Source organism: Eurypyga helias, unplaced genomic scaffold (assembly GCF_000690775.1).
Source record: "Eurypyga helias isolate BGI_N326 unplaced genomic scaffold, ASM69077v1 scaffold14470, whole genome shotgun sequence".
NCBI lineage: Eukaryota > Metazoa > Chordata > Aves > Eurypygiformes > Eurypygidae > Eurypyga > Eurypyga helias.
In genome coordinates, this window is record NW_010225141.1 from 1 (window position 1) to 19457 (window position 19457).

The following is a 19457-nucleotide window of genomic DNA, read 5'->3' on the forward strand; positions in this document are numbered from 1 at the left end:
GCCGCGGAGAGCTGCTGCCCTGCACGCTGGCACGGGAAGAGGCGTTACCAGCGGGTGCCCCTGCGGAGGGCAGCTCCAGGTGAATTTTCGCTGGAGCCATGGTCTCTGGAGGATACGCCAATGGTTCCCTCAGCCTTCGATGAGTCAGGCCGAAGCGGGCCAAACGGGAACAGCCCCTGCAGCACCGGGGGTGTAGAGGCCAGTGGGGTGACGAGGAAGAAAGGGGGTTGGAACTGGATGATCCCCAAACCGTTCTGTGATTCTAAAGGGGACGTTGACCTGCTCCAGCCACCCAAGTTCCCGCTGCTGCTTTCCCTGAGACCGGCGCTCCCGCGAGCACTGCAGCTGCACAGTCTGAAGCGGGCGCAGCTGGGGCACACCGCGTCACCCGGCGGATCCTTTACAGCCTGGCTCGCCTCGTCCCCTCCCCACAAGCAGGAAGGTGCCCGACAGGAATCCCAAACAGCCCAAAATAAACCAATAAACCAGAAACAAATAAAATGCAAAACATTTATTTGAGTGTGTTGTACAAAAAGTTTCCAGTCATAAAATGTCTATTACAAATCATTGAAAAAGACAAGACATTTGGCATGCATATTCTAAAAAGAAAAAAAACAACTCCGAAATGATAAAGTCTAGATCATAATGTAGTTTCCCTATGTTCCATGTGACCGTTTTCATCCTTTCGTCTTTGTATTTCAATTCACACTCTTCTTCGCAACTCCTTCAAAACCTGAACCTTGCAAAAACTTGTCTGCAGCAGCTGACCAGGAGTGGTCAGTTAAACTGACCGGTGACCTAGAATCAGAGCTATCTAGGATAAAGGTCGTGTTAAAAAAACAAACACATTTAAAAAAGTCAATTCGAGTCACAAGGCATCACTGTTATGAAAATACGAGTTCAACTGAGAAGGTACTGTTGTGCCCAAATGGAAAGCGTTTTGGCTTAAACTTCTTTAAAACAGCTTATTGCTTGTAATTTTAGTGTAAGTATGATCTGGATTGCTGGAATACACAGTAACATCTACCTTATCAACATGGAATCATCACTTCATTAAAAGCTAACTACACAACTCAATAAAACACGTTTTATTTTCCTGGACTCCGGGTCAATTCACTGCTTGCGCTGTTCCGCACGGAGTCTTGCGGTATTAGCATCCTTTGCGCTCTCTAGACCTTAACATTTCAAGAAAGGCATTATGTTTACAAATAATAATTGCATGTAAATATGGTCTTGTATAAAAAACACTTTGAAATTATTTAAACTGGTTTAAAGCTAAGCATACTGAAGGGCAAATAAAAATTCTGTTTCCCAGGCCATTTTAAGTAAAAGAAACTCTCCAATTTGTCTTGACACTCAGCTAAAACAACGCTCTGAGAAATGCAATCGCCGTCTCACCTTCCACTCACTGGTTTACAAGGTTTGGTTCCCTGTTCGCACAGGGTTTGGACCCGACAGTGACAAGAGCATCCAGTACTGGATACGGATATGCCTTTGTTCAGAGATAAGACTTTCGAAAGAAGAGACACAAGAGGCAGAATGGCTTAACCGTGAGGAAGCGAGAGAAGTGGCCACAAGAGAGAAAACGTACAGCACAAAAATCTCCCTGATGCACACGAATGAAACAGATCCTCCAATATTCTGGGATGTCGAACGGATTTCTACAAGCCTCTTCCAACTAACCCCTGCTCAGGTGGCAGTTAAAGATGGGCATTAAAAAGAAGAAAAGCGGGAATATAAAAAGCAGTAAGATCCCTGCACTGAACATGAGGTGTCCTGTTGCTCAAGGATAAACACGCACGTGAAGTGATCTTTCACAGTATGGTGTGCTTCGCACTGCACTACAGTTTTCATGACCAGTGCGAGCTGCAGACAGGCTCGTCTGGCTCTTACACTGCAGGTCATGGGAAGCAGGTGGGTATTTTCTTCCTGAGACTTTTGCTTCCTGCTACAAACAGACTGTGCCAGCCAGCTCCCATCCAATGGAAAGGTGGTGCTGAAGTAAATGATCAATGCATCAGTGTAAGCTACCGATTTCGTCAGGGCAAACCTGGAGTCCCAAACTAGCCTAGGCAGACGCTGGAAAATAAAGCGGTGCAGCAGCAAAGGAATCACGGCCTCTCTGTTACTTGGAATGTCAGTGCGACACAACTGAAGTAGCAAATACAGAAGCGAGGGAGAAGGAAGGGGCATGAAGTGTCAGAGGGTGTCTGTAACCATATCTCATTCTGCAGGGTGCCACACCCCCACGGTTCTGCAGATAGATGGCCTGACTCTGACACAAGCATTTTCACATGGTGTGAACTTGGGGGCAGGTAGGATGTGTTTATGGTGTTTTGTATGATATTCTGTAACAATCTCCACAATGGAAAGACTGCCCTAACTATTCTGCTGCAGTTACGATGTTACGCCTTCCCCTCTTAACCAGTGAGAATCATTTAGGAATAGTTTTTACTGTTTCATCCAGTATGAAGTTGTTTTCTGGGAATAAGAACATCAAGTAACAACTCTGATAAAAGCTATACAGGTTAATTCCCCTAATCAGAGAAGCCTTAAAATCATTTTCCTCCTGACAAGTCAAATTTATTTCTCCTTCAAGCTCTACACCTGGTATCAGACACTGGAGCAGAAATGCTGACTATCCTCCAGCTGCAGGACTGGTTCACATACACGATTAAGTAGGAAAAAGAAAGGGAACACTGGATTTTACTTGAACAAAAAGCTTTAATTATCCCGGGGAGGGGTGGAATCCCTCAAAGACAGAAAAAAGAAATGGTGCTTTTTGGTTCATTAAAACCAAAACACCTCCGAGTATGGAGCACCAACTTTAAAGACAGTGCTGTTATACAGCAGCAGCTCAGCATCACAAGCGAGAGGAGAGGATGGCGTCTAGAGGAGATGCACACACAAAAAAGAAGGTACATGGAATACAGCAGTTTTTCTGTGTCTTGTACTTTACAGCTAGGAATCATTTCTCATGGTTTTAGTAGCCTTTTAGAAGGCACCGTGGTGACAGCATCACACACATTTAGACTGTTGGTTTGTCCCACAGTGTCAATCCCTGTTTTGTATGGACACCTGTATATACCTAAACATGGTACTGAAGAATAAAACAGTTTCCAAAGTGAAAGGACAGAGTTCCAAACCTAAGGATGAGTTCTGCAGACTGTTACTGAAGGGCACAGTGCTCATCACGGAGAATTGCAAGCACCAGCCCCTTAAGGCTACAAGACAACACATACAGTAGCTGTTAAGACAACTATGGCTCAGGTAGCAAGAGGTTTTTCCTCATTCAAGCTGCCTTCCCTAGCTCATTCTTTACTGGGGGAGGGGGACAGGACCTCACAGAAAAAATGCAAATTAACTACACAGTCATTGTTTTAGCACTTAAGATCACAGAACAACCTTAAATTTACAGGACAATCTAAAAGAAGAATAAGCAATCTGAAAACTGGCCAGTGTAAAAAAATAAATAGATCTTTAGAAAAGAAACAAAAAGCCCCCAAACATTACACAGAAGCTGTGGGTCAGAAAGGGAAACGCGGTCCAGTGGTTGGAAGGTGCTTTGCAAAAATGCTTTTACATGGATTGCATCATTTGCATAACAAATTTAGAAAAGGTAATTGAAAACAGTATGTCTGAGAAACATAATTTCACTAGATACATTTTACAGAGAGATAGACATGATTTACTACATACTTAACCTTCTACTCAAGCAGAGTGGGAAAATCACATTAGGAAACCAGCCAAGTACATCAATAAGTTCTCCCGTAGCCCAAACAGCCAAATCTTCATCATGCTTTTTGTAACGGATTTTCTGATAATGGATTAAAACATAATTCTAAATCCCTATTAGTTTAACTTCAGTAATTCAGACACCCCACTCAAATAGAGAAAACTAGCATGTCTGATTTATTTTTAAATGGCAAAATAAATCCCTAAATTTAAAAACCCACCAAACTTCTGTTCCCACTCTGCTTGCATTACAAAGTCATCAGTCAAAGCCACTAAACTGACTTTCTAGGTTATATCTGTCAGTCACAATACTGTTCAGAGAACATAATGTCCAAAAGCCACCGAAAACATCCAAACCTTGCATCTTGTTTGATGAGTCTAAACTATTTGAATGACAAGATCAGAGTTCAAGAGTGCAGGTAAAAACAGGATTCTATGCCCGCATCAAATGGTATCCAAATTTTGTATCCAAACTAATAACTAATGGAAAAAACCCCCATTTGCTCATACAGTAGCCAATGCGTTCTTTGGAGCAGTCAAGTATTTTTCCTAGTGCTTAAATATGTACTACTGTATGAATACTAACCCTGTTGGGAGTCAGTTATCTTCACAGAAATGCAGAAGAAACCTTAAGCTAAAGCGACACTGTCAGATACAAAATGCACCATACTGAAATAAAAATCACCTGTTACTCATACAAAGAATTTTATATAAAAAGTATTACCCTCCCTTCACTCAGACTTCAAGCATTTGAACAGTGCAAAGCAATGCTTGTGTCTTAAACAGCAGTTCTTTTTAACTTTTTGAAAGTCATTACACTACTTCTGTACTATTTTGCAAATACTTCTCCTTAAGATATCTGACAACGCCCCTCTGAATGTAAGAGAAGTATGAAGAAGCTGCATATATCTCTGATTAAAAAAAGTCAACACTAACACAGGATAACCTTTAAAACCCCCAATATTTATCACTGCCAAAAGTAAAAATATTTTTAACACCTAAAATCTTAACCAATCTGTTTAAGGCTGAGTACATCAAAAGCATTACATCATTGTGTTTAACATCATAAATATGGTACATCACAACTTGTGGCCATGATTTAACAAGGCCTCATTTGTGACAGTGCCAAACCCCCGTGTAAACAGTTAAAACTCTGGTTCTGACACTTCCATACCTTAAGATAGCATGTTCCGAAATGCTAAGGTCTAAGGTCTTGAGAGACTCAGATGTTTGACATGAGGCTCTCAAACCCTGGAGTCGGACAAGATGCCAACAATGTCTAAAATGCAGCTTCCCTTTGATACTTCCCTTGGTGGGGCAGCTTTTTCAACAAACCTGGGGTCTAATTTTCCTGTGCTGGACACTGCTGAGGATACCAGGCAACAAACTACCAGTACGGATGAAACACTATTTGAATCTGTCCTGGGGATTTGTGCAGATGAAAAAGCTTTCTTGTGGGTGCTTTTTCGTTTGGGTGGGTTTTGGGGTTTTTTTAGATATCCTGGTTACAGATGCAATTACAGATTTACCGTACACTCAAGGAGTCTCATCCCATTTTACTTAAAACTTTCTTTTCTGCTGCAGGTTTATACATAAGACTTTAAACTCTGTATGGGCAAAGTGTCGTATTCCAATATAGTGTTTCAACAAAGAGGGAAAAATAAAGAAATCTATTAAAAGTTCTGGCAGTTTTGTTCAATAAAGGGTTTTTTTGAATTTTTTCTATAAAAATGTACCAAGGAGTAAACTTCAAAGAAATCAGATGATGCATATAAAAATAGTTTTCAGTGGCTCTGGAGGGAAAAAAATAGCAAAAAATAAAAGGAAATAAATGGAAAAAAAAAGTTAGCAAATAATAGTTTCTTCTTTCTGTCTTCACATCACTGAGCACCCTCTAGAGGTTGTTCTGGGATCCCCCTAAAATAAGACAGACATAGCTGAAATTCAGTTCTGACAATATGAAAAGCTAGTAAGCCTAGGCTGGTTATCTCAGTTAAGAGTTGCTTTTCTGTAGTTTAGCCACATTCAGGGAACATCACAACTGTAAAGCACAGCATACGCCACAGACAAGATTCAGACACAGCTACTCTGGTTGTGGTTTTCTACGACAGGTTGATTGGTTAATCTCCATAGGTTAAAGGCTGATACAGATGGCACATGAAAATCATGATGTCAGCTTTAAACCAGGAAGTTCCTTCCTTTATTTCAAATGATGCTTCCATTTGAGAGTTCTATACTGCATAGCTGCTTCTTTGGTAAACAAAAAAGTTTCAGTTGCTTTGTGCTACAAATACATTGCTCAATCCCCTGGAGACTAAAAAGTGTTCAGAACTCAACTTCAAACCTGCACAGATTGAGTTCTTTGTGAAAAGAGCTACTAATGGCCACTCATCAGGAGAATAAATCACTCGAGTCTGAAATAGATTTCAAATTATTTGCAAATAATATTTTAAATTTCAAATCACCTGTATGTAGTATCTTTCTCCTTTTCACTCTGCCAACTGCTGGTCAGTTATTCCACAGTACTTAAGAGTTATGAAAACATACAGGTATTATTATTAAAAAAACCAGGTTATTTCAGATGCAGCAGGTATATACTATCAGAAAATAAACCAATAAGCTGAATCTTGCAGCAAAAGAAGCACTCACGCTTTCTTGGTTCTTAGTAGTTATATTCTTACAGCAAGAATGGCACAGACTTTTTTTAAAGAGAAGCAAATGCTGGAATGGGAAGAATACTGACTGCTAAAACTAATCATACTAACCCTAAAAATAGTCTATGTCACTGCAATACTGTAAATCTGATCTGTTGCATACTTCCATGGATACCCTGGCATCCTGACCTGACATTAGCCACTGCCTGAGCTGTACCATTACTGACCGAAGCAGTGGTTACAGGAAGAACTGCTCACATTGTACTCTCCATGCACTGTAGTCATGCTGTGGAGCTGCAAGTCAGAGATCGTCCCCTGCAAGCATCCACTGGAAAAATGGACCAGGAAGCTCAGAGCTGGTAAAAGTTGAAGGGAACCCCCCTAAATCTTATGCCTGATTAATCCAACCAATGAGGCACAAGTTAAACATTTGGCCTGCATCTTATTACCTGTTGGTTGAAAAGGTCTTCTTCTCCAAACTCTGCTTCATCCTCTTCCTCTTCATTCTCTCGCACAACTACTGATTTAGTTACGCTTCTCACTGCAACTTCCTACACAAAATGACAGGTAAGGAGATGGCCAGTAGTCTCTATCTCAAGTTTTTGCTATCCCACCAATATAATACCTCTCAATTTTTAGAGGGTTGCCCAAAAACTTGCCCTAGATTTGTTAGCTGTTGCAAGCAAATACTGTTAATATCCTGCAAACCACAACAACATTCCTACGTCTACCCACTAAATGGCATGGCAATGTAATCTGGCTTCAGGAATTTTCTCTCATCACCTAGGGATGTGAGAGAAAGCAGGCATGTTTCGGGTGGTCATTAGTCAATTTTACAGAAGCTCATAGCAGACCCAAGTAGAAGCTGCCTCAGGCATGTTGTAATGTGAGAAACTAAAGTTTCTCAGTGCTTACACAGCATCAAAAATATTCCTAATTCCTACTAAATATTCTAGACCAATTGCACCTATCAGTTATCAGGACAGTCTCCCAAACCACACAATAAAAAGAATTCTAAAACACCAGGAAGCTTCATTTATTACTAAATTATTGTTAACACTTCTTAGCAATAAGAAATTCTTCTGTACACTTGCACCCTTGAAATCAGGGGTGCAAATTTCTACTCATGGAAGAAGTCACCCAGGGACATAAGCAGGGATTACTAAAGGTAACCTCAGTGGGAAGAGACAAGGATTTGAAACATTTCAGGTACTATTTGACCACATCTATTTGAATATTAATCCAGTTAGCTTTCTATTTGTCCAAATAATCCTCCCTCCTACCTTGTCCTGTGCTGCTGTTCCTGCCCAAAGCGCTTCCACAGAATTGCCAGCAAGAAAGGCAGCATGAAAACTGATAACTGTGGTCTGTTTTACTTTCCTATTTCTATCAGATCACTGGAATAATGGCATGTTTAAGAATAACAGCCAATGCATGATCCTCCCTTGCAGGAGTCTTCTGCAGGGATGGTTTAAAAAATAACAAAAAACCCCCAAATCAGTTGTGGGCAGAGGTAGGACAATGCAGAATACATGCAAACCTGTTCCAACACTGAGAGGACAGCCACCTTCCTACATTAATATTTACAGGGCACCCCAGAATATTTTAAGTACCATATACTGTAACTCTGGATGCCAGCAATACTTATTTTGTGTATTCTGAACACACACACACACTTAAGTTCCAAACAAATTCTCTACTAGCAGGGTGTTTTTCTAAAACAGGAACAAAAAGCCTATGGATGTAGTCAGGATGATAATCAGAGTTTCCCAAAATTTCCCAAAAATCTCAGATACATACAGATATTTAATTATTTCAGTGCTATAAACAGTCTTATTTTAAAAGACAATAGGGAAGATCTTAAAATCAGGATTTTGTCATCATCCATATTCCTTCCTCCCCACCTCCCCCAAGATTAAAGAGTTTGGGAGACAAGCCAGCCTACCTCTCCTTCAGAGTTTACGAGGTATGTGCGGATATTTCCTCCAGTGCCCCAGCTGCCTTGATTCTTCCACACGAGAACAGAAGGGGGGCTATGAGATACGCCTGCATCGGCACCCCAGATCTAGTGAAAGACAACCTGTAATTAGCTACTTATGCATATTTTATTTCTACATATACAGAACCCCCTAATTCTCCTACATTTTGTCACATACCAGTTTTGTTTCTGAATTTCAATGGCAATTTTACCCTGCTTTTACCAATGCTGTTACCTGTAGTAAGATATGATTTGCAGCCAAGAACAAAAAATAGCACTAGCCATTAAAAAACCAAAACAAACAAAAAACCCCAAACTACACAAGAGGAAAAAAATGTATCTAGCATTGCAGCCATCAATTCTTTTCTGAAAATACACATTTCTTCTACCACTGCCTCAATGACTATACTGTAAGGAGCCAAGACATAACATGCAGCTTGTGGTGTATAATTTAATCTTTTATATGCATACTTTAGTACAAATAGCTGGAACTGATCAGAAGAAAGACAAGTTTTCTTCTGGAAGAGTATCTGTTGCAGACTGAAAACAGAACACAAAATTTCAGAAAAGCAGCTGTTGTGTTACAGTTAAAGCTGAAAACGTCTAGTCTTAACTAAAGTCTACTAGAATCACAGACTGGTTTGGGTTGGAAAGGACCTTAAAGCCCATCCAGTTCCAACCCCCATCATGGGCAAGGATACCTTCCACTAGACCAGATTGCTCCAAGCCTCATCCAGCCTGGCCTTGGACACTTCCAGGGATGGGGCATCCACAGCTGCTCTGGGCAACAGAGACTAGGATACTAGACTGAATTAATGCCCTGAAACGTTCCTATTTCATTAAGGGATTGCACAGGATTAGTGTTCCAAACCTGGGCAAAGATATGTGAAAACAAACAGCCCTTGACCTGCCCCCAGAAATAACCTTTTCTTCAACCAATATGGTCTTAAACACTGAAATGCTAGTGCAGAAATTCAATTTTGGTTTTGCATTTTTATAACTGAAACCCCACTCCTCTGAAGTGAGATCCATGAAAACCAAAGTTTTCGTCATGAAAGATCATCATGAAAACATCAGATTTACAACTGCCATAGCATCAACAAAAGAACATGTTGACATACTGCAAGTAGAACTTACTGTTACAGTCTGCCCAGCTCTGAGGACATATTTAGGAGTAAATTTGTAAGCAATTTCTTCTCCGTCTCCAATTTGTCTTTTCAGTCTCCAGTTACCCAAAGACTGATCCTAATGGAGAGAGTCATAAGGTTATTGAAGGTGAGCAAAACAGAGCAAACAGGCATCAGAGCTTTCTCTACGTCTCTCTGTTACTAACATGAATATAAATTCATTTACATGGTTGTTAGACATTTGCATTCTAACCTGAAAGTATTTTTCTATACCTATTAATAGTCTGTACAGCGCAAACCTTGTAAGGTCCGTCAGCAAAATTTAAAATTATACACATTTCACTCAAAAAAGGTCTGCTAGAGCCAGCAAGGCTATTCACACGAGCAAGGTACTGGCATGCACGTGGATAGCTGCGACACAAACGGTGTTCTTTTCCTGCAGCGAACATTACACTCATGCTAGCACACCATTAACGGTCACCTTTCAAATCCCTGTTAATTACTGCAAGATGACGCACCTTGAGACGTTGCTCCTGCTCTCCAAGTGACTCCACCTACTTGTGCTAAAAAAGGCTGTATAACATTCTGATTTAGCTCGTCCTCCTTGTTTTCTAGGAGTTCTGCTGACACTCACCTTCTCTGAGTTGTTCTTCAGTTGAACGTATTTGCCCTCCAGATCGACCTCTTCTATGCTGATATTTCCTGTAGCTGAAGCTTGCTGGGACATTTGGAAGCTACTGCTACTACTGCTGCCACTAATACTTCCAGTGCCAATTCCACTTGTTCCGCTGCCTGAAAACTCCTCTGCTTCAATACGTCTTCTCTTGCCTCGGGAAGAGCGAACAAGTGAAGTAGTGCTACTGCTGCTGCTGGAGGTAGCCCGAGAGACTGTAACGCGGGAGGAGGGACTTGGAGAGAGCTTCAACCTTAACACAATAAAGCAAGCATTTATAATTAATTCATCCAGGGAACTACACGCAAAGCAATAATGCTACTCAGTAACCAGACTGTTAAATGTCCCAAAGCTGAAACCAGCCTCACCGTCTGTCAGGAGGACTGCATGTAAGAGGAGGGGGAAGCTACCTATCCCTGAGAAATTCCCTGGTAGTATGATTATGTGACATGGAAAGCAGTGCTAATGAGAACACCACAACTGACAACCCTCCCCTCCTGTGTACCTACTACTAAACACACTATTCTTGGGCCACATCATTTAAAAATCAGGAAACCACAGAAGTATAATCACTTAAATGAAAAAAGAAGAGATGAACGTTGAGCACAGAATGATACATTGCACTGTGCTCTGAGACCATCATGAAAACCAAAATAAGATAAAGATTGTGTCCAGATCAGAACACTTGTAATTGTTCCATGCAACACACTGTGGTGTGAAGCCAGCATGACTTCAACGAAATAGAACCTGAGCACTCCTGCTCAAATGGTAAAAAAGCAAGCATAAGAAATGCAAATAACACCTGCTAGTCCTTAGAAACAAATCTGGAATCTGTACGTACCTTTCCTCTTCTCCTTCCAGGAGTTTTCGGTAAGCACTGATCTCCATGTCCAGTGCTAATTTAACATCAAGCAGTTCCTGGTACTCTGTAAGCTGCTGCTGCATCTGGTCCCTCATTTCTGTCATTTCCCTCTCCTTTGCATCTAGCATCTTCCTAAACTTTTCCCGCTCACCAGCCATCATTTCCTCCAACTCACGAATGCGATCTTCTGCTGCACTAGCCTAGGCAGACAGAACAGTGGCAAGCCCAGTTGGCATTTATGTGGGTACAGTAAAAAAGTTAAAAATTCATCTCCCTCCCAAATGAACATAACCAAGATTTCTCTCCGTAAATTCAGAAAATATGAAGGGACAGAAATGTTAATATATCCCAACAATAAAGTGCTCTGTATTAAGAGATGAAAGCAAATTTAGCCCCTTTACCTGTTTCTGAAGACCAGAGAGCTGGTAGCTAAGAGCTTCTATTCTCATGCGAGCCTCCTTCAGCTCTTCTCGAGCTGCACCTGCAGCTTTGTCATTCTGGTCAGAGGACAGTTTGGCATTCTCCAACTGGAAGGCAAGTTTTATACAAATCACTTGCAATGAGTTAGATTCTCGCAAATATCCTTTCAGTAAAAAATAAAAGCCATTTATTCTGAAATTATTTTAAATTGAAATCTGGTAAGTTTATGCTAAGAATTGTATAAGATTCAGGAAATGCCCTAAGGACCAGGAAAATCTATTTAGTCTTATTCCTACAGGATTTGCTTTTGCTATTAAAAAAAGTCTATTTGTCTTTCCATTATCCAGCAGCCTTACAGTTTCCAAAAACTGGGTCAGAGCAAAGGCTACCTAGTTCATGTCCTGATCTAACAGTTCCCTGGATGCCCAGGGACTAAGCTCAATAAAATCTTCCATGGGTATTATGCCTGATCTGGACATTTGCAATTCAGGAACCTCCTAAGCTAGACTGTATTCTGATGCTTACTCTCAGTTGAATTTTCAGGTAGAAATTTGTCTCTGCTCTTTGAATTTATAAGACAAGGAGTTTAGCTACATATTAATGAAGAACAACCTTCTTTTGTTTGTTTTGAATCTGCCACTGGACATTCACTGTCCCTACTTCTATTGAAAAATAAACAGTCACTCCTCATTCACCTTCTCCATGCTATTTATCCTTTTACAGACATCCCCTTCTCATGACTCATCTCTTTTCTCAGGTGAAATTTTACTTTAAACTTTCCTCATGCAGGACCTGTTTCATACTGTTAATTGTCCTTGTTAGTCTTCTCTGTATTACGCTGTACTACCTTCTCAAGAAAAACTGAAACTACCCACAGCACTCCAGATGACATCCTGCCCCGGAAGCAAAACAATGCTTTTGGTTGTATTTCCTTTCTCTAATAGTTGCCAACATTCAATTTGTTTTCAGTTTCTGTTACTTTCACGCAGTGAAAGCGGCATGTCTAGTGGCTAATTTTAACCAAATCTGACAGAGCAACTAGGGAGTTCAAAGCTATTACATGCTAAGTTTCAAAGTAGGTAGCTAGAAAAAGCATCCTTTTCATGTGTTGCAGCTGGAGTTCAACAATTCTGCTACACATCATGGAACCTACCCAGGAATAAAACTGTGGGAACTAAGCTAAATTCTAAAAACAGGTACAGGCAGAACATGGTCTTAGTCACACAGGACAAAGCTTTATAAAAATCACTCTTCACTAGCTCTGGTCACAGGGTTCTGAGTAAGGAAGAAAACACACAGACTTATTTAGGCTAAGAGTTTTGAAGGAACTTCAAGTCAAACATATATTCCATTACCACCTGTAAAGTTTAAAATAAAAATCATTTGAATGCTGACAACCATTCACTTCCTCAGTCATGATGGCTCACAGTCACAATGCCAAATCCTCAGATTTAGAATTTCTATTGCTTATTATCAAAGATCATCGTCAAAGCAAGAAGCAAGCGGTTACCTACGATGCTCTCATCCTGCAGAAGCTCAGTAGCTAAACTAATCAATCTGCTTTGACATCATATTCCAGAACAGCTCAGGTGTTCTCTGAACAGAGACATGTTTTTATCCAAAAATCCACAGAATGAAGCTCACAGCTAAGCCCGTTTTTCCCTTTGCATTCCAACTTCATCCCTAACAACCACCATCTTTAATGTGGGGAAAAAGCAGTGTAATTTGTTTACACCCCCATTCAAATCTTGTCACTTTTTTCATTCCCTAAGTCTGTATCTTGAAGAGTTCTTTTTGTTCCACCAGGCATCTTCTACCCTGGACCTTCTTCACACCATCACAAGTCAATCCAAATATCCCATTGTACACAAATATCCTATGTTCCTAACTGCTGTGAATAATGCCAAGACTGCTACCTGTACTTAATTTCAGGGTTTAGTATCCATTATCTATACTGTTGCTGCTATAAGAAATACTTCAGTATTTGTACATCAATGTTTCTCAAACTGTAAATCATCAAACCCAAGACTGGCAGCTGCCTAATTCCTTCACGTAAGGCGATTACTACTAAAATAACCACACCCCGACACACAAAAAAACTCCAAACCACAAACCTGTAACTAGTGATTGTACCAATAACTATGCTGCTACTTCTCCCATGTGCCCGGTGCTAAATGAACCGGGATTTGCTAACCCAGGTTTCACACAGGCGTGACGGACACACCTGACTCCTAACCACACTTTGGTTCAGGCTGACTAAGAAGCAACAAGCCCCACATGCTTGGGGTGAACTTGTGAGCTGGAAAGCCCCTGGCTTGCATAGAAGGGAGTGAAGGGATCTTGAAAACGATTTTGAAAGGCAGTTTTGAAACCCAAAAGTACCAAAGTGCAGAACAAGGTATCAGAGCAAAACCAACAATGTCTATCTCATCTATACTACTGACCAGCAGCCAATTAGTTCGCACTATAAATAGTACCATCAAGAGGGTCCCAACTTCAGCTCCCCCTGAATGGCAACTGGACTGCATGCCAGGTGACCCTCCCCTTGAGCAGGGACGCCTCTCAAGGTTAGAGATTCCTTACCATAGACTTAACAGAACCTTCCTTACCCAAGGCACAGATACCCCTTACCCAGGACAGATGCTCAGTGACTGATAGCATGCTGAATCAATACTATGAACCATTACTCATCTACGGAGCTACTCAATGTTATTATAAGCATTGTATGGATAGCTCCATTGGACATAAACCATTGACCAAGTCTGAGACTAAAATTGGATCCACCCACACCTAGCCTCCAAAAGTTTAGAAAGCAATGAACCTCATGACTCAACAAGAGGGTTCTCCTTACTCTTTTGTCCTCAGTCCCTGTGTGAATCATTCCAACTCAATTTTCCTTTGTATGTTCCTTCCATGCAGTAATTAATACGGTGAACCTTGCCATCAAACTTACTGAACCATGTTAAGCCACTGTTAAACTCCACTGAACTTACTGAGCTGTCAAATTATTATTTAACCTCAATAAAACGTATTACTGCTTCTCTCTTTTGAGTGAAGTGCATTCCACTCATGTGCGACCACAGACAGGAAAAGCAGAAGAGTGCAAATATTTATGAAGTTTAAGTGGCATTCTCCTGGATTAAACTGCTCCTATGTTCACATTTCCACTCCACTTGGCCCTGGTGAGACCCCACCAGCAGTACAACACCCAGCGCTGGGGTTTGCAGTACAAGACAAACACGGACCTGTTGGAGCATGCCTGGAGGAGGCCACAAAAATGATCAGAGGGATGAACACCTCTGCTATGGGGCCAGGCTGAGAGAGTTGGGATTATTCAGCCGGGAGAAGGGAAGGCTCCAGGGAGACCTTATTGCAGCCTTTCAATACTTAAAGATGACTTTTAAGAAAGATCTGAGACATCTGATCTAGTTGCAGAGGTCCTTGCTCATAGCAGGGGGGTTGGACTAGAGGTCTCTTCCAACCCAAACCATTTTATGATTCTATGATTTCCTATCATGAAACCTACCATGGTTTTCATCATCTACCATGGTTTTCATCACCAAAGCTGGTCAAAAAAGGTCCAATACCTTGCCTGAAGTCTCCCCGCCACCAATGAAACCACAACTGCATCTAGTAATGTTCCAATCCAGAAGCAACTTAGATCACTGAAATGTGATACGGCTTTCATTTTCATATTTCAAAGAGTATTGGGACTGGTAAGAACATCGCAAAGGCCACAGTAAGAGTAAAGTGACAATGCAATCTTAGACATGGAGCCCCTCTCTGTATGTCTGTAACAGTCTGCAAGCCCACGCATCCAGGCAAAGGCCCGTATTGAAACACTGCCATTCCCCAAGCTCTCCAATCCATCCCTCCAGTTTCTCACAGCCAATGTGTTGCACCTATTTCAAGTCTCCTCCACCACCTCCATTTTGGAGGAAGAACTGGATCTACTGACAAGAAAAATACCTTCATAGCAGAAGACAGGCCTTTCTCGGCTAAAGTGACTCATAGCTATCGCCACTGGCTATGAGCTCCCTGGAAATGTATCTGTGTACAAGCACCAGAAGAGGTAGTTGAACACTGGGACAAAGCTTCTTCATATTATAATTACTTGTCTCCTTCAAGACAGTAGTCCTGATGGAAATGGTTTTTTCTCACCAGGCCGACTTGTGTCAGGCACTGCTGTGGATAGCAGTAGTTACCTTGGCCTGATAGGTCTGCTCAAGCTCCATCTTATACAGTTTGACTTGTTCATCATGTTGATTTCGCAGATCCTCCAGGGCCTGAGTCATTTTGGATTCATACTCCTGTTGGCGACTAGTGTCCACCTCAACCAGGCGATGTTCATGTCGTTTTCTTGTTTCCTTTATTTCCTACATACACACAAAAAATGGGGACAGATTCCCACATTAGCGTAAATAGTACAAGAAATCACATTTGGACAACACAACTATTTCAGTATTAATTATTTAATAGCCACGGTACTAAAGGCATTTAAGGCTACAAATTACTGCATGTACTAACAGATGCAAGTTACCATTCTCATTTGGCAGGATATAATTCTTAAAAGACTTAAACCAGGTTTAAAAATATCCATATACAGTTCCTAAAGGAGCTGTTTTATGCTACAAAACTCAGCATGAGGGGAAAGGGTTGAGGTTTGCTGCACGACAAACCCTTTCCTTCTCAACATACACCCCTACGTTACAGCAGCAGTCTGCTAGGAGTCAGGTAAAAAAGAAAGCCTTTTGTGACCGTTACATATATTGAAAAAAATAACTATAGAGAAAAATTGCCTCTTCAAATTTCACTTTATGCATTTGTAGATCTTGTCTCTTCCCCTATATACTGGATGACTTCTACTCCATGGATTTTGATTACGTTAGCAATAAAGCAGCAACCCAAGCAATCCTGAAGACAACTATAATTTTCTCTGGTCAGAATTTGCACTAAGAAGTTTTTGTGTCGACAGAAGTATGAGTTCTTTGTGTCTAGAACACTGACCGCAGGCTAGTGAGGTAAGACTCACTCATGCACTTATTCATGTTGAGCCCTGCAGAGACCTGGTCAGGCCTGAATGTATGGTATGAGACAGAAACAAGTTCTCCCTTCAGGGTAGGACAGAGCTGTTCAGGGTACTGGGAGGAGGCCTGAGCATAGCAGCAAGGCCAGAAGGAGGAATAGCAGGCAAGCGAAGCAGGGGTTGCTTTGCATGCCTAAACTAGAGCCATAGCAGGCTAACACTGATTCAGCGCGACTTCACAAGTTGTTTTGCAGAAATGCTCTACATCTAAAAAGGGAGTCTTAGAAACATGCCCTTCTACCCAGAGCAATGTGTCCTGATGTGATCAGGAAGTTTTCCCTTCTGTGCTGAATCTTTACGCCAAGAAAACTAGCAAGCAGCAGCCTCTCAGTAACTGTAGGCAGAGACCCCCTGGATGCCACAAAAATACCATGGGGGACTACAAAGTATCAGATGGAGGGCTGAGCCGATCTGAAAGTTCAGGACCACTAGAATAAGCAGGCTTCACTTGCCACACTCCCAATCATGGTATTCTAATCGAGCTTTGAATGTGTCACTGAACCAAATAAATTCACTAAAGGAAACCAACTCCTCTTATTCTTTGTGTGTTGAATTGGTCCATACAAGGATCAGAAAGCTTAAGGGATGGCTAAAGGAATGCTTCAGCATGCAAGCTTTAAGTTTAGCTTCTGCTGTCTCAGTTAACTTCAACTTCAGTCGGCAGCAACACAATCCTCAGGAAGCAAAGTTATTTTAAGGCCCTAGAACCAAGCAAGGCTCTGTCACTGCAGTCGCATACAGAAATCCAACAACTCCAGAACGTGGAAGTGAGACAAGTGCGTCGGTCCAACTCAGGGTGATCTACCTGGTTGATTTCTTTGCCCTGCTCCAGCCCCTGTCCTTAGCAGCCACACAGCCCTGTCCCATCCCTTATTCCAGTCTGGACACTCATTTCATTCTGTGTTAAGACATAACTCAGCCACTAAGCTGGCAAGAATTAAACTCAACCAAAAAAACCCTTAAGTATTCTACTAGTTAATAAGGCCAAAATGGCTTGGTGCATGGTGAGCAAAACATTCCACCTGGCATAGGTGAAGAGAAGGGCAGAAGCATGTGGCAGTTACTCAGCAGTCACTAACTGAATAAGCTTGCAGAGATCTGAAGGTCAGAGTTGGTTTTTGCAAGATGGAATGAACTAACAAAACACTTTGTGTCTGGTACAGAGAGAAGGCCATGCTTCCCCTTCTCAGTCCCCACTGGTGCATTCCCACTGTTTGCTTCATAAAACCTCAGATTCTTGATAGAACCACTGTGAGCCAATTCAACTCCCTCGACAGGCAGAAAACTACCCCTGCAAAAAGCAGGGTAATCACATTCCTTTCTCATAAATGAAAACAGGTTATAGTCAGGTCCAACAACCACCAAAGCTCCTGCAAATAAGGAGCAGGGCCTTGCAACCAGCTCCAGAGAGAGGGACCAAGCCTTCCCCACAGCAGTCAGCTGTTACATTAGCTCACCTGCCCATGGAACAATACCCTCCTCACCTGGCTCTGGTGCCAGCTCCTGCAAGATCATTAACTATTTTATTACTAAACCCACTTACAGCAAGGCTAATACCAATTTTCCCTACTACTAGATAGTAGGATATTACTAGATAGTAATTGCTTATAGTTTGAATAAAAGCTACATAAACTTCCGTTTATGATGAGGTTACTGGGTTGATAATACCTCCTCAAACACATTCTTCCTGAAATCCAGATCCTCTTGCAAGCTCTGGCACCGATTCTCCAGGTCCACACGCATGAGTGTCTCCTTCTCCAACTGCTTCTTAGCCACAGCATGACCATCTTCAGCCTAGTAAAGAATTTTGAATATAAAGATTTAATTTTGTCTGGATCCCTACTTTCCATCCATAATCCATTTATGGTCTTAATTTGACAGCCTTGGACCAATTACTAACAATAAAACTAATGCCAACCCATAGATTTTTCAGAAAAAAAAAAAAAAAAGGAAAATGTGTGTGTGTGTGCTTATGAATATTTGAAACACGCTTTCATGTCTGTATACCAGTTATTTAGAATGTAGGATTTCAATACAGTATGATAACGGAGCTGAGGATCATTAATTCCTCAATCACAATATGCTGCATGTTGTTCTTTTCCTTGCTAGCATAGTTCCACTGAGTACTCCAGCATAAGCTGAAATTACACAGTACCTTACAAAGGACATTTAGTAACATGATCCCTCATCAATACAGAAACACCAGAAATCTTTAAATAAAAGCTTTTGACTAGCAAAATTTCTAAACCACCATGTTGCTTTGGTTGTTTTAAAAAGACTTCTTACAATTGAGTTTCATATACAAGAGGGGCAGGGAAAGGATCAGCAGCAAGCAAGCTAGATCCATGATGTTCAGACTACAAACTAATTGCAAAGAAAAATAACAAGTTGTGCGACACACAGCCTCTCCTGTGCTAAAGCAAGGAAGGACTCACTGACATACTTTAGCAAGTTGGGCACGCAAATCGGCCACCTCGGCTTCCAGACTGCGTTTCTCATTCAGGACAGTATTGAGTTCTGCCTCGCTTCTATGGAAGAGTACTTCAAGATCCTTGATGCGACCCTGAGCCACAGACAAATCTGCATCTTTCTTCTTGTAGCTGAAAAGACAAAAGTTAATTATACTTACATGTGGATGCATGCACATCTTAAGCATGTCTTGGTTACAACTACGGATATGTTGTCATTATACACATTTTATTAGGATTAGCATATCACTAGGTGGCTCCTAGAGTAACCTGCTAATAAAAGTAATCATAAACACCTCTTAAATCTCAGCTTAATACCAACGTGTTGTAAATGCACTGCCTAATAAATAAGAACATATGTCATGACCAGACAAGGGAAAAACAAGACGACAACTCTTGGCAGCTCAGAGATGACAACAAAGCTGCTTCACTCACAAGGTGTAAAGAGTATTTT

At 41.3% G+C, this 19457-nt stretch overlaps 1 protein-coding gene across 1 annotated transcript; it reads right to left on the bottom strand.

Annotated features, from left to right (window-relative positions):
• Positions 1-5223: 5223 nt before the first annotated feature.
• Positions 5224-19135, bottom strand: LMNB2 (lamin B2; the record flags this gene model as incomplete). The annotated part of the gene is made up of 10 exons (XM_010148297.1): positions 5224-5652; positions 6839-6940; positions 8335-8454; positions 9505-9612; positions 10129-10420; positions 11009-11229; positions 11431-11556; positions 15655-15825; positions 18204-18329; positions 18979-19135. Coding segments are annotated over 10 exons (1465 nt in total), but the record flags the coding sequence as incomplete, so codon positions are not given.
• Positions 19136-19457: the final 322 nt, after the last annotated feature.